The sequence below is a fragment of the Lingula anatina genome, chromosome 1 (assembly GCF_051362555.1).
Source record: "Lingula anatina isolate TDL-2025a chromosome 1, LinAna3.0, whole genome shotgun sequence".
NCBI classification, from domain to species: Eukaryota; Metazoa; Brachiopoda; class Lingulata; order Lingulida; family Lingulidae; genus Lingula; species Lingula anatina.
In genome coordinates, this window is record NC_141767.1 from 32,190,236 (window position 1) to 32,206,370 (window position 16,135).

A 16,135-nucleotide genomic window follows, 5' to 3' on the forward strand; every position below is an offset into this window, starting at 1 on the left:
TGTTATCAATAGAGTCAAAATGGTGACAAATGGGCAATTTAAAACAATTTTTTTTTCTTATACGTATAAGCCAAAGTATATCAACTATACCATTTGGCGCAATTTAAAATGTTGGCATAGGCCTTGATCTAACCACACACAGGTAAGAAACACCTATCTGAACAACAAATTACCAAGATAATCTGAAAGCCTTATGAAAAATGCTTTTCCGTGCCCAGTAAGAAAAAAAAATTGATTACCATCCCTTGAAAGAAAGAATTTGTGCGTGCATGCATATACGAGTGTACCACCTGTGCTATTACTATCATTTATGCAACAACTTCTACTGAGGTAATGGATACGGTGCCATGTAGTCTTACCTGTTTGAACCCCCTATACATTATCTGTAACTCCTTCCTTGAAAATTTGGTATTGCGGCACAATGCATCCAGCCCCTCTGGCTTGTAACGCACCACTTGCATCTCCAAGTCGTCCAGGTCATTGTCTGAAAAACACAGAAAAACACTGTTAGGAGTTTTCCTGGAAATACACATGGCAGTGGGGATACTTATTCATTGATTTTGGAATATATTTTCTAAATTTGGACTCCTTCCCTTATGGTCCGGTAGAAACCTACAATGTCAACATTGTTTTTGGTTTTAAACTGAAAAGAAGAGACTTTATAGGGTGAGATTAGTAAAAGAAAAAATGCACTAATTGTGATTTTTCTTCCAGAACAAGTTTGACTGCATTTGTCTATTCACATTTTTATAATATTTGAATGTATTCTCTGCTTAAAAACAAACTAAGACAGCTTTAGAGATTTTTAAAACAATTCCACCTAACTTAGCTTTTACTATGGATAACACAGTTATTTCCACTACCTAGATATTTTGCAAAAAAGCTTTTCAATTCTAATCTCTTCTGTCAATGGATGTGAAGTATCAATTCTCAGCGGTACCACAGACTAATGAAGAAGATAAGTGTGAGGATAAAAAGAAACTTAATGCAATATAAATCTGGCTCCTCTTTTCTAATACTAGGGATCAATAAAACCACTCTACACTCAATAAGAAAAATTGTAGAAAATATTCAAAGGCTGCATGTACCTGAAATATATATTGCCTTGCATTTGATCTAATGCAAAACGTCAACTCTTCATGATTGCACATGAATGCTTTATCTTCAAGTGACACAAAACATACATACAATGTTCAAGATTAATGGACTTTGCTTGATAATTTTTCATTGAAGTGTAATGTGGGAGTTTCCTACACACATCATCATTATTCATAGGAAACATCAAGTAAATAATTAAAGAGCTTTTCTGCCAAGATGAGTTGAATAAGCAAAGCTGATGAAAAAAAATACTTGGATTTGAATTTTGTATTGCTTATTCATTATGGTATTATAATCAAAATCGTACATTTTAAGTAAAGTTTTCCTCTGGCTGAAATAGTAACATAGAACCCTTGTTCTTGCATCAGCTTGAGTTGAGATCCAGTTATATCCATACTAAATCCTATGTAGACAAATCTATGAAGGCAATTAAGTACAGCAATGGCTCGTATTGGAGAAATATTATCTTTCAGGCCAATCAAAGAAACTGGATACCATTCATCCTTTTCAGTAAGCAAAAGTAAATACCCTCTATGTGTATTTGCAATTGGTTGAGGGAAATTGCAAGTTAGAAAGTTAAAACAATCATCAATTGAATTTAAGATTGCATTACAACTAGACTCAATTAAGTTGAAATCATCAATTGCTTTCCTAAACTGCCCAGAAATGCCCTGGAACATTGCCTTCTTTCTTTAACTTTAATACCATGCAATACCTATTACGTACATCCATTTTTGGCAGTTCTAATAAATAAAATCATTCTGCTCACATTTGCTTTCAAAAATCCCAAGAACTTAATACTTACTAAAGTTAGTTCTAATAGTAAAATGTCCAATTAATGTTTTATAGACATTGAGCACAAATATAAGTAGTAAAAGTTAGATTGTTAGATTGGATGTGATCACCAAAAGACAGTCACAAAGTATTTGAGGTCATCCTCTTTGGATCAATAAAAACTGGCAGTTCAACTAAAGTTCAGTTAGGCATGAGTATTCATTTCCTCATCAGAAAGGAAAAATATATTCTAGACAATACAGAGAGCAAAGGATATAGGTTAATTATGCAGCACTGATATGTAAAACAAAAAATAGTGTACTTTTTTCTGCTGAAAATCATACAGTGATTGACATCTGAGCATGCGATAGGTTTATTATGCAATACTGTTGTAAAATCAGAAACAATGCCCTTTTTTGGGCTGAAAATCATACAACAAAAGACAACATTATTTATTAAAGAGATCAGACGTTTAAATTTGGAGGAAACATCAGAATACATGTCTATCAGATTACCAACTTTTTTTAAATGTAAATAATTGATTGACAGTATGTGGGTGTGAGACGGAAATTCCTTCTGTCATAAAAGATAATTCAGAGCACATCAGCAGATAATGTTATCTATGTATAATTGCGTAAGGATGACACAAAACCGTGACAACTTGAAAAACGTGTGCATCAATTCTTGCCTCGTTTATTGGATATTTACATTGTCTGCTGTTGCTTGAAGCGACAACAAGTGTTCTAGAGTAAAATCTGCATTACTTATACTGGGTTGATCCGAACTTGATTTCAGAATCAGCTGCCCATTTCCCAGACCATATGGCACACTTGTGAGGCATTAAGAGTTTACTACACACACAATGATCAAATGGATCCACTGCAGTTTAATATGTTACAGTAGTAGGTTTCACCTGTGAATACGATATATATATCTGTTGAACCCATCTATACCACGTTGGCCATTAAGTATGTGATGCCTTTTTCTGGATAATTTTCATAAATATATTATTTTGTATTCAACACTCATTTCTAATTCAACCATCCACAAATATTAAAATGCTCTTTTCCTCTGCTTATGATTGCAACCACTGCTCATGTGATTATCCTTACTTCCCAAAATTCCAAGAATTCAGACTGCCCACTATGAGGAAGTAAACTAAACACAAATGAGGCCAACAATAATAAAATACTTCATACCATATACAAAGAAATATTAATCGACAAACAAACAAACAAACAAAAAGATACAAAAGAAATTTTGAAAATACAACCTGCTGAAAACATCAACTTGTCTGTGACACCTCCCATGATGGTATATTAGACAGTAGATTCCTTTCCTTAATCAGGCTATATCCAAACTGGTTTTCCCTTTTTTATGTTAAGTACATGAGAGTTTTGTATGCAGTTACTGATGACCTTTTATGAATCTCCTTTGATATTTACTTAGGTGGGTATAATCTTCCTATTGCTGAACAATGTCATTCAAGCATGTTTCACCATTTTACAACCTTCCCCACAGCAAAGTCTAAAAATGACCGTCTAAATCTGTGTTGTGAAAACTAAATAATTTATCAAATCCATGATGCGAGACCAGATGCTCTACTATTACTGTCACCTGTAGATTTTAAATATCTGTCCTCTTCAGGTCTAGCTTAGGGATGTGATTGAAGCACTATTGACTTCTTTCCACAGTTCCTCACAGCAACACTAGATCCATTTCAAGCAGGAACATGACACTCTCCTTCCTCATGTCTCTCCTGACATGGCAAATAAGTCGCCCTTACACTTGATATTCAGTTCCTGGGCATATCCTGGGAATTCAGGCAGGTTTTTCCTCAAACTGGTCTGTTTACAAATCAACACTGGGATTTCTTTTAGCATTCGATTTCTGTTCACAAGTACCTTGTGTATGTGAACTATAGTGTAATTTTCCTCTATCAGCATGGACAAATCAAATGAGGCTTCTCATGAGGGAGACAGCATGTCTACATTCTCAGCACGTATACCTGGAGAGCAAACCAGTGTACAGAGCACTAGGCTGCTAGGATTTATTCCATCAATACATGTCCACCTTCAGACTGTTCTCATTAGCAAAACATCCTCAGAATCTACCAAAAACACACATATATATATAGCCACTGGTTAATCACTATTTTAGGCATGCAATGTGGGCTGTGCTAAATTACATTTACACAATTACGTCATGTAGTAACTGCACCCAGCAAACAATTTTTCTTCCCATGTGGCGGTATTTGTATTTTTCCTTATATCTCCTCCCTCATTTCCTTATTGATCCTCATTTAATACAGGGAACCTGCAGGATGGACTTGGCTGTTGGTTGACAACACACACCATACTGATTTCATACATTGACTTGATTACACCAGCCTCATTATTAAACTATTGCCTTGCCACTGTATTCAACCTGACTAATTGTATTTTGTTCATCTGAGGCACTTTCTATGATTGCAATTCACATCTTATTGCACTTTGGGACTAATGAATGTTCCTCTCCCAAGGAAAAAGTTTTTTTTTTCTTACACGTTAAAAAGCTGATGTTCCAACTAGAAGTGATTATGTATCCTTTTATCTGGGTGTGCATATACTACAAATCCAGGCAATAATAACTTGAGGCCATAAGAAGTAAATCACTGGAAATACTCAAAAGCATTAGCTATTTGAATTAACCCAATCAATGCCATCCAATTTGGACCCAAAAATGACATGTAAACATTTCACATTTAAAAAGAAAGCAATTCACTGTTCAAATTTTATCATGTTATCCACAAGGTCTATGATAATTTTGGACAAAATGCCAAAAATTTATAAAGATTAACAAAACCCTTTTTTCTCTTCAAACCAATGCTCCCCCTCCCTCTAGCCCCTCCCATCTACTGCGACAACCTTGCTCACCACTCATCACCTTTATTGCCCTCGTTTACAGCAGATCTAAATTTGGCAATTAAATACACCAACAGTTGTTAGGGTAACTCAGAAATCATCCTCAGCGTAAATGTTTCCCCGCTCACGTATTATATATATTTCAGTATGGAAATACCTGTAGTACCCTTTTCCACTACCTGGGTAAGGACTTCGCCTACGGACATTTTTCAAAGTACATGCAATTATTGATAAACAAACTTATGGAGCAGTAACTTAGGCCCTATTCAGAATAGGGGACTAACTAGTCTGAGGGTCAAATATGGCGACCCATTACAAAGCTTGTCGTCTAATCTGCTAATAGACATTAAATAGATATCCTGTGGGGAAGTATTCAAGTGGGTTGGCCATATTTGACCCTCAGACTAGTTAGCCCCCTATTCTGAATAGGGCCTAAGTTACTGCTCCATAAGTTTGTTTATCAATAATTGCATGTACTTTGAAAAATGTCCGTAGGCGAAGTCCTTACCCAGGTAGTGGAAAAGGGTACTACAGGTATTTCCATACTGAAATATATATATTACGTGAGCGATATGATATAGGATATATATCAACCCTCTATGTATAATACTTCACAATAAAATACTTGCTACTACTCTGCGTGCCGTGGCACCACAAAATGCCACTCCCATCAAAAGTGATAAAGACAAACAACAATGATTTGTAGAACTTCACCTTCAAAACAACTACAACATATTTCAAAGTGGAGATGCCACCACAACATGTGGCAGGGTACACCTGTGTACGTAATCCAAATTAATGGTGGTTCTTTTTATTTTTGCATACACCCCATGGTGTGAAGGACTCTGGCAGCCTATTTTAACACAGTACTATACATAATTAGGGATTTTGAAAATAATGTCAGGATAGGTCAGAAATTGGCTAACTGAAAATTGATTGGACCTAATCAGTGATCAATTATTTGACTGATAATGGTGAATACTGAGCTGACTTGGCAAAGGCCTGCATTCTCTTGCTGAGTGCTTTGATATTTTCTCAATTTTTCAACGTATGATGCTGGTCTTGCTCCATATGTGAAAGTAATATAATTGCAATCAATGGTTCAAGTAGCAAGGAAAAAGCCGTTACTTCCTGGTAAAAAGATCAGATAAATTATTTAATTGTAATTAGTGTTCCAAGTAGCTGGGAAGAACCTGTTACTTCCTTTTAAATAAATAAATAAATATACGTGTATTACCCTTTTTTACTAACTACATATGCATGTCCAATTTCAGTAGAAATGATAAAGTAAATGGGGGTAATGCAGATAACAGAATTGAATTAACCCCAGAAGCCTGTGGCATATGCCAAATGACTTTTAAATCTAATACTGACATTTAGTCATATCTTAATCTATTGGTCACATCAAGCAAATGTCATTCCAAGAAATCATGAACACCTTGCCAAAATGCCACCAGCTTTGATATTCATATTATATGTCACAACAAAAGCCACTCTGTCATTTTCTGCTTTACTCACAGAACAGCTTTAAAACAATGTGCACAGAAGGCAGGCATAAATAATAAATTCAAAGCAGAAGCCATCATGGGTCAAACTTGTTGAGTATCAATTTTTTATAAATAGTGAAAGAAATCAATATTGAAATGCATGTATACCAGGAGGAGGGCTATTAATATCCCTATCAGAACCAATCTTGCTAGTTATCACATCGAACTGCAGGTGTCAGCAGCTGTTAGTGCCTAAATTGCAGAGAAATGCAGGTATTCATTTTACCAGATTCTGGCAATTGGTCAGTCTGCCGTGTTGTAAATCAGCTCTCATAAATCAAGTACATCTCACAGCCATGCCTGCTCACAACAACCAGTTATCTGTTCAGGTATTTCAGAAATCAGATTCCCATATGTTATTACATCTTTGAGTCACTTTTTTCCTCATTACAGGACTGCCAAAATATTTCCATGAAAATAATAAACCAAACCAACTTAGTGTATTGATCAAGTCCTTCCTTCTATGAGCATCATCAATTTTTGTTTGCCAGAAAACAGACATATGACAATAAATCTTATCTCACAATCAAATTACATATTCACATTACTCTGTGGAAAATGAACTAAATGCGTAAGTAACTTAAATTATATTAAGTAAGGCTTTCATTACATGATTACAAATAATACTTTGCTGGTCTCATCCATAAAATATCTTTTAAAGTAATTCTCATACTTCAGTTATTAATTTATACTGGAGGTAGAAGTACAAAATACTCCTTGCCAGGATTTTGATTGCTCTTTTTTTTTTTTACTTTGAACCTTGTTTATTCATTCAAAATACTGTATCAAAACTGCTTTTAAATCTTTTTATAAATTTGTTACCTTATAAACAGTGTTTTCTTCATATGAAAATTGAATTTAATATTTTAATCACTGACTGTCAGTCAAAAAATGGTTACCAATCTCATAACTTGTTGCATTTTGAAACATAACATATGCCCATTTTAACCTATTTTCAATAAAGACAATACATACCATATTATTTAATGTCAAAAAATTTGAAAACAAAACATGAGATGAGTATAATTATTCACCAACAAAATGAATATATGTTCTTTAACTTTGGGGGAAAAAAGGAAAAGAAAACAGTTGTGCTGGTGTTTCTCTGATGTGACTGCTGAGATAAGTCCAGACAGAATGCATTCACACCTTATATGTTACATTGTAACAACTGATAACATTAGTCTGTATGATTATGAAGCAATATTCTCATAATTCGGGTTTGTGGGAAGTGAAACAATACAGATAAAAGCAGTTCTCATTGGTTCACACTCAAAGCACACAATTAATGTAAATAATTTACGGACCTATATCTACTTGAAATATAAATGTTTAAAAAATCTTATTGGTCTGCTATTTGCAGCTTGTCTATCGTTCCTCTTCAGCCTAAATTAATGCATAAACCATACAAAAAGAAAGCCAGCAGCAGTATTCTGAGTCCCCAGACTATAATTCTACAAAATGATCATAGAACAGGCACAAAACTGTATGCTATAGTAAGTTCTATCTATTCTGTTGTTCATTAGTACTCTCTTATGAAAACAAAGAACCTCGAGCTGAATTGACATAAGCATAAAGATCAATATTTAGCCACAGACCACTACACTCCTTCAACATATCACAATATACGCCATCACATATAATAATACTGGACTGTTTCTATCTAGGAAATGGAATGGGAGCTGGCAAAATAATGACACATTGTTATTACTGTTGTCAAAATAAAGAAATCCTAGTTGTTCATATCTGTCATATGTGGAGAGTATGGTCATTGTCAATGAAAATGAGGTATTGGATATTTCTATATGGTTTTTCTTTTTCCTTACTTCTTAAAATATTGATTACCCTTTTCTTTTTTTCTTCTGAATTTATCTACACAGACTTGTTGTTTTTACACAATTAAGATGGAGTGCCTAATTTTCATTTCTACATTAACAAAAATATTTCCAGAGAGCATGCCTATATCAATCAATCATTCTGGCTGATCACGTCAGCTTAGAAGCCATTACGGTCATCAATTTTTCCACAAGAATTCCCGGGAGATACATTTGTCATCAACGCTTCCACTGGCACTACAGTGCAGTCAAGGGCAATTACAACGTAAGTAGAGTATTCAAATGCAGTAAAGAATATTTCTAGGCACAGAGTATTTCTATGCAATATTTATATCCAAATGAATACAATTTTCAATAAAAATAAAATGAGGTAAAGAAATAAAAGAGAGCCAGTCTCATTCTTTTCCTAAAAATAATGCAAGTTGAATGCAAGTAACACGTGATCCTGAATTCTGTTCAAAAAACAGACAAAACCTTATCACTTAACTGCATTTGTTTAAGAGCAAAAATCAGGCAGATGACCAATAAGCTACTTATAATTGACGTCAATTGGTCATTTGCTAGATGCATTTTCTGCGAGTTAGGTTTCGCAGGAGAACTATTGATTTGTTTTCCGCATTGGGGTAGCCCTGGTAGACAAACCGAGAAAAATGGTGTATTGAGCACAATAGGGAGGGTATAAAGCTCGCAATAATCCGATAGAGTCTTAATACTTTTTCCATGTTTCCCATTATGCCACTTCCTGTGGGATCATTTAATTCACACTTAATTCTTTTACAGCATAAAACTTGTTGCCACCATATTCCCTCCAAGCACCTGTAGAGATATGAGCAACTTATGATTACTTTTTTTTAATGATTTTCGTAGAAGAAGTTGCAGCTGTGCCATACTTATAAAAAAGAAGTCGATGGATTATACACTACAGTTATCAGGGGCGGATCCAGAGATATTTTCTGACAGTCTTCCAAATTATCTTTGTTGATCCATCCTCATTTTTGACCGTCTTCCGACAGAAAAAGTTAGATACCCGTCAATGTAAACTTGAAAATCTGACCGTCTTCCGGAAGACCCAGAAGACGGCCTAAATCCGCCCCTGGTTATGCAGGCCTCAACATAAACACCTGTGTGATTGTACAGGACAACCCCCCATGTGTTATGAAACAGCCTTTACACTCATCTCATTGTCTGACAGAACAACCAATATCCTGTTCTGTCTTTGACTGATAAATGTTCCCTTGAATATAGAGAAAAGCAATTTAACTTGCAGCTTTCACAAACAATTAAGCTCCTTTTCCCAATTTTGACCAAAGATATCATCTCAGATCCAAATTTATACCTCTTGAACAAATCCTTAGATTGTCATAACACCTTTAAATCTATTTAAGTATCATTTTCATGTGACCATATCTCTTGATTTGATTTTTCCCCAAAACAGACTTGATTATATATATTTTTTTATCTTTTGTCTATTCCCTTAAAAAAACATAGTTGTGCTTGTCTTAACATTACCTTTAATTTAAAAAATCAAATCTAAAATCAAGAATGCATGGAAATTTTGCACCATTATTATTGATTCTCTCAGACAATTCTTAAATTTAACGCACATCTCAAACCTTTTTTGAATAAAACAGCACTGACAGATAATTACTCCATCTTCCAAAAGTCAAATTGAGAGAGTGACAACCAAACAGAGCTGAAAGCTCAGCTGACTCATTGAATCAAACTTCTCCATCATTCCTGCTAATGCTGTAGTTGAGGAATTGGATGCAACATGAGATTTAAATTTCATACCCTGGCTCATGAATGATTCTCTTTTAAATGATTAATGAAAAGACTATACTGAGTTACAACGTTTTAGCCAGGGTAATGTAAAAAAGTGAGTCTGGTCAGGAAAAGGAAAGAGCACAATAACTTCAGCTGGCAAATTCTGGTGGACAAGATATTTTGTTCTGAATCAGTACATAAATTTCAAAACAATTAACATACAGATTCTGTCAAAACCCCAGTTTACAAAACACATATTGCTTATTTTAGCCCAATTCTTTTTTTAGATTGGCTCTAAAGTTGAGACAGCTTAAATGAAAAATGTTTTCAGCATTGCTTGAAAGGTTTTCTATTTTAGACCATCTACTAATGGAACATAAAGGAACCATTACCTTACAAATAAGATTGTAGGCTGGCAATCTGGCTTACCCTCAGTAGGGCATATTTCTACTAAATTATATTTAATGGTGCTCTATAATAAATGTATAGCACTGGTAAAAAGATCTGGCTGTCAGCAAGAATCTCGTTCATTGATATGTTTCTTCCATGGCACTTTGCTCTAGATAATGCCTGAAGATATATTATCCATTTTAACTTAATTACTAGAACAATTGTACATTGAAACCATCCAAACAAGAGTCTTTGGCCAGAGTTATAACCCTTCAAAAGATATCAGATGAAAGACAAAGTGGCCAACTTAAAACCATCATGCCATGCAGGTAAAAATTCAACAACTGATTGTTTTTACTCAATAGTTTCACTTCACTTTTAATTGGTTGAAATCTCCAGAACCCATTGGATGTCATCTACAAAATACTACACAGCAATGTTTGAAAAAAAAAAAATCAAATTATGTGGCTCACAATGCGCTTTTGGTTTCACCGATCCCTCAGCAAAATAATTGTCTGCTACAATCTGTTGCTGCAAATTAAAAAAATTATATTCATATTTTGCTATGCAAATGTGGCATATTGCAGGAACCAGTTTATGTAAACCTGCAACAAGAGTTTGGATAAACATATAAAATCATCAAATTTATACAGCTTTACATCATTTTTATTTATATATCACATACACAATGTATGCATTATCTTTGGAATTCCAAATAAGTTCCAAAATGCGGTTCTCTGCTACTAATACAAAATGTATACAGCTAAAGTGAATTAAGAACACTTAAAAGCCATTTGGCAAAGAATATATAAGACATCCATAATCATTACAGTTAGTACACACCAACCATTATAAAACTGTTGACTTTCACTCAGTGGTAATGGAATCTTGACACAAAATTACAATAACTGTAGCCTAGGACCAGAAAAACAATGTACGTGAATCCTGGGAGACTGCTGAACACTCAGCTCACAACTGAGGAAAGTACCCTACTGAATTTTCTGACAGTTGTGCAAATAAAAACTACAAAGTTGATCATGGATGTTTGAACATCAGAATGCGTCATTCAGCAAAATCATTGAGAGTTGGCTAACATTAAATATTTGTCTCCAAAAGCAGGAATCAGACCATCACTAGAAAAGAGCACATCAACTGAAATGTGAAATCACAAAACAGACAACCTCTGACTTTTACTTTCAATGAAGAAAAAATATTTTCAAAGAAAAAATCACTTAAAAAGAATAAGAGGCTGGCCAGTCCCTGGTAGCATAGGGATATTGTACTGAGTAGATACAGGGTGTTTCTTGTGACAATTGATGCTCAAAATTGCCACTTCCGCTGACAAGTAATTCAATCTTCTCTCCACCTAATTGGAGGAAATGCATTTGCTTTACACGGACATAGCACATCTCATCTATCACTAGGTCCATACACTGGAAAGCTTCGAATAATCTAATATCCTTCGCTCCCATAGTATCCAGCTTCCTAGTAATACCACCATCAATAGGAAAAATCTATGTTTTATTCAAAAACACCTTTTCATGTTTTGGTTACAATCTTGTTTCATAAAGCTAACAAAAAAGATTTGATTGAATGTGTTTTAACATTTTTTTTTACTGTGAGGTTTTGTTTTAACAACAATTCTTCTTAATAATTCAGATCTTCACGTACTAAGTTGACAATGAGGTACCAGAGAAACTTACTGTCACACAAAAGCAATTTACATGACATTTGCATCAAATTTGATGTACAATCAATAAAAGTGACAAGGCAATGTCTGTAAAAAGAAATGAAAATAATACACGATATACTGACAACCCCACTTTCCAACACAATGATGTTCAAGTCATGCCCCCTTTTTTAAACCACAAGATTAAATTATTTTCCCTCACTGAACAACCTAAGCTTAACATTAATCTTATTAGTAATTACAGCACCTATACAAATGAATAATACATAATTACCCTCTTTTTCTGGGATTAACCGGGCAGTCATCCATGCTCTCAGATTGGTATACATCCTTAAGATCTCCTCTTGTTAGACAATACGGTTCTCCTTCAGTTTGGGCACCAATGGAATCACTCAGCAACTAATGTAATAAGTTGACCACCATACACAATATTCCCTGTTCTTACTGTGTGGCCACAATCTTTTTTAAACCTCAAATGCCAGTTTCACATTTCAGTGTAATAAACTTATTGAACAAACCAGAGCTAGTAATCAAACTAGGTTCTAGGATTGAAGTTCACAGCCAATGAGAACCTTGCTATGTTCATCAAAGGCAGCTTGGGGCCTGGAGGGAATAACAATGATCTTCCAAATTAGCAAACTGACCTATTGATTATGTCAGCAGTCTTTGGCTATCTTCAAGCCTCTAAAGCACATGGGCCCCCGAACTTCAGCATGGAACGATGCCCTCTTCGCCAGGAGAGGTACTTGGGGAGAAAAAAGATCAACAGGATAATCTCATCTGCTCCCCAGTATGAAGAGTACCAACAGTGCTTGCTTGCTCTGGCTGATCAACTGCTCTAACACACTATTTTCTCATAATATCGTTTAGATCAATTTTCCATGAATGCACTCTCTATCTTTTTTTAAAGATCAAATGAAACCCTTGACCTCTTCACAATGTTATCTCTATCTCAATCAGCCTCAGCGCAACAAAGTCCACTTAGAACTAATGTTGGTTTCTTGCAATGCTTAATTTTTATTAATCCCACATCTGACCAATTTGGTCTACCAGGCACTGTGATAATTACAAAAGAAGTCATTAATATATTTACCACCTGTACAACATGCAAAAAGATTGCAACCTCTCAATTTCACGTGTAACTGAATGCCTGCGTCCTCTTCACAGCCTGAACTACCACTGTTTTAGCAAATCAATACACTTGATAAACGAGCAACATTTCAAACAGAGCACAATTTCTTTTAAAAGCATGAATGGTCTGTGATGTCTACACATAAACATGCTCTTCTGAGATTAAAATAGAAACCTTTAGATGCACGCTGCAATATCTTTATTGACCTAATGCATTGCTGATTAAACACTTCTCTTAGAGTAAATAATTGACTCTTAGAATTTTAAATTTTAAATGGATGTGTCCAGTATAACCATTTTGAGATCATCTAAAGAAAGGGAGCTGTAAATAATTGATTCTTAGAATTTTCAATTTAAAATGGATGTGTCCAGTATAACAATTCTGAGATCATCTAAGAAAAGGGAGTTGTGGAGGTCCATGCCAGTCAACGTCCTGCAAGGACAAGATACTTAAAGAGAGATTCAATGTGATCCACAGATGTTTTCTACTCCATAATATGTGCAAAATACACAATAAAACAAGAAAATTATATAGGCACTTTGTTAACAATGTAGGAGATTAGGAAACCAACCAATATGACTTTGTTCCAAGATACATATTATATGTCTGTGAATGTACTGTGTTTGCTGTTTCTTTTCTTCAAATGTGTTTGGGTGTTCACACAGTCTCAACAAATGCAGTCACAGCAACACAGGTTACTTCTACTTTTAACACTACCACAATCACAACTGCTTTATTCTAACACACAGTAAAGTGTGTGTGTGTGTGTGTGTGTGTGTGTGTGTGTGTGTGTGTGTAGGGGGGGGTGTTGCATGTATGTTTGCGTATGTGTTATACAAGTAAGGGTGAAATACCAATAAGATTAATAACAAAAATATAAGATTTTAGGTTAGGGGTTTAAATAAAAAAAGGGCAATAAAGAACAATGAGTTCACTGCACTCATGTATGAAATATCCCCTGAAGTGCTTTAGGGACAATGTTTCTGAGCAATACACAAATGGCTTCTATAAATCACCACATTTTTCAAATTCAATTAGAGAAAGTGCACTTTTGTAATGGCTATAAATTGATAAATATATTTCCCCATTTTGCTGCATGCGGTGATGTAAGATGTAAGTGAACTGTTGAAATGATTAGAGCCACTTATGTAAAAAAAAAAGGCCTTTTTTGTTGAAATGGGAAAATAAAACATATTCACAGATTAAAGATCTCTCACAAAATATAATTATGTGCTTCTTTACCAAAGACAGAAAGAATAAAAAAAGAAGCTTAATCAAAAGCATAACTGTTTATGTTTCACTGTGCTATAAACACAATTGTTTTTGCTCCACCTCAATAAATTTTTGTCTTATCAAGTCTTATATCTAGATTTTAAATTACACCACAAAAACACTACAAGTAACTTGATAAACTTCTAGAACTGCCCTTTTGGCCAGAAATGTTCTATTTCATTTTTCAAGTTGGGTCGATCATAAGGAGGTAAAGGGTCCACTTTTCCACAAAAAAGACCCACCCCTTTTAAAACTGCTGGCCACAGACTTGCACAGTGCTAGGAATTAGCTCTGAATAGACAGCTGGGATGGTTGTGATGGGTAGTTTTTACTTAGAACCCATCCAGAATAGAAGATCCGAGGATCTTCTGATCCACGGATCAAATATGGCAGACCCTACATGAAAGATGAGCCGACTAATATGCTGATGGTCTCCCCGCCTTTACAATGTTTTGAATGGGCACTTAGTCAACATTCAACAATAAGCTACCATCCAGAAAGTGGTCCATCACTGATTGCGGTGTAAAGCTTAATTCAAGAATTTTGCTTCCGTTTTCCCCTCATCTTTCTGTACAATAACCTATTCCATCCCCGAGTTATTTTGGTGATTTTTGAGGGAACACATGCATGCAGCTTCTTCCTTATCTAATTACCAGCTATTCACCAAATAGTATACTATTTGTTGCCATTATTGTCAAAGTGGTGACTTCATGGCCAAATTACATTTTAGAAAATTGCTATTTGTAATTGGATTGAGTCAAAGTTTAGTTACGATTGTTAAGATGTCTCAGTTATAATGATATTACCTGAATGTGTAATTAATGTACGTTATTCACTAGAAAGCACTATAATCAAGTTTTACAGGAAGTTTTCAGCTAAAAAAGGATTGAGTAACTTCATTTAATAGCTTCAGCTCCTAGTTAAAGTTAAAATTAGTCTGTTTAATTGTGTTTAAAGTCTCTATTAGTACATGCGTCTTGCTTGAGTTCAGTATCTCTGTCTGTAGGAATGGTTTTGATATATTTTTCTGTACTTCATCTCACGCATGATACATATATAAAGGGGAAAATGGTTTGTAGTGTTATCAGAGAAAGTTTGTCACACTGATAGCTGGCTTGTCCATGTTGTCTTAGGAGACACCACCCCTCCCAACCAGACAAACAAATATAGAGATAAGTCAGACAGTAGCTGTTGATCTCTGCAAACGTACAGTAACTACGCTGTTGTGTTACCATAATCAAATTCATGACCATGCTTCTTTTTTCAAAACAGCATTCAAATTGGAATTACACAAGTTTTCACTTTGCTTAAAAGCTTTACACATTACCATATTGTCTATAGACCTTTTTCCACTTCCAGTGGCATACTTTAGCCATACAGTGAGTACTGGTACACTTTGAAAGGTCCTACCACCCAATTACTTAATGGTAGGGGGTGAGGAGGTGTCTCCCTTTCACAACTTAACTTCTTGCATTTTGCTGTTTATCCAAGTTAATGTATTGGCCATGTCAAGAATACATAGACTCATGATGGCTATTTCTTGGTAAATAGAATAAAAGAATACCCTTCATACATATGTATATATTACCACTTTCTGGGGTGGATCCAGATATTTTTCAGACAATCTTCCAAATTATCTTTGTTGATCCACTTCCATTTCTGGCCGTCTTCTTACAGAAAAAATAACATGCCCGCTACTGTAAACTTAAAGATACTAACCCTCTTCCGGA

General features: G+C 34.9%; 1 protein-coding gene across 29 annotated transcripts in view; it reads right to left on the minus strand.

Moving 5' to 3' along the window:
* The window catches only part of LOC106160429 (Kv channel-interacting protein 4), a 99,613-nt gene that overhangs the window by 23,217 nt on the left and 60,261 nt on the right, over positions 1 to 16,135 (minus strand). For 23 of the 29 annotated variants that reach the window (XR_015333015.1, XM_013537038.3, XM_013537039.3 and 20 more), the window contains one exon: positions 360 to 484. Coding sequence is in view for 28 of the 29 variants with exons in the window: in XM_013537038.3 (XP_013392492.1) it covers positions 360 to 484 (125 nt within the window). In the remaining variant the exon portion in view is untranslated. The other 6 variants (XM_013537048.3, XM_087016328.1, XM_013537046.3 and 3 more) reach the window with 5 other exon arrangements.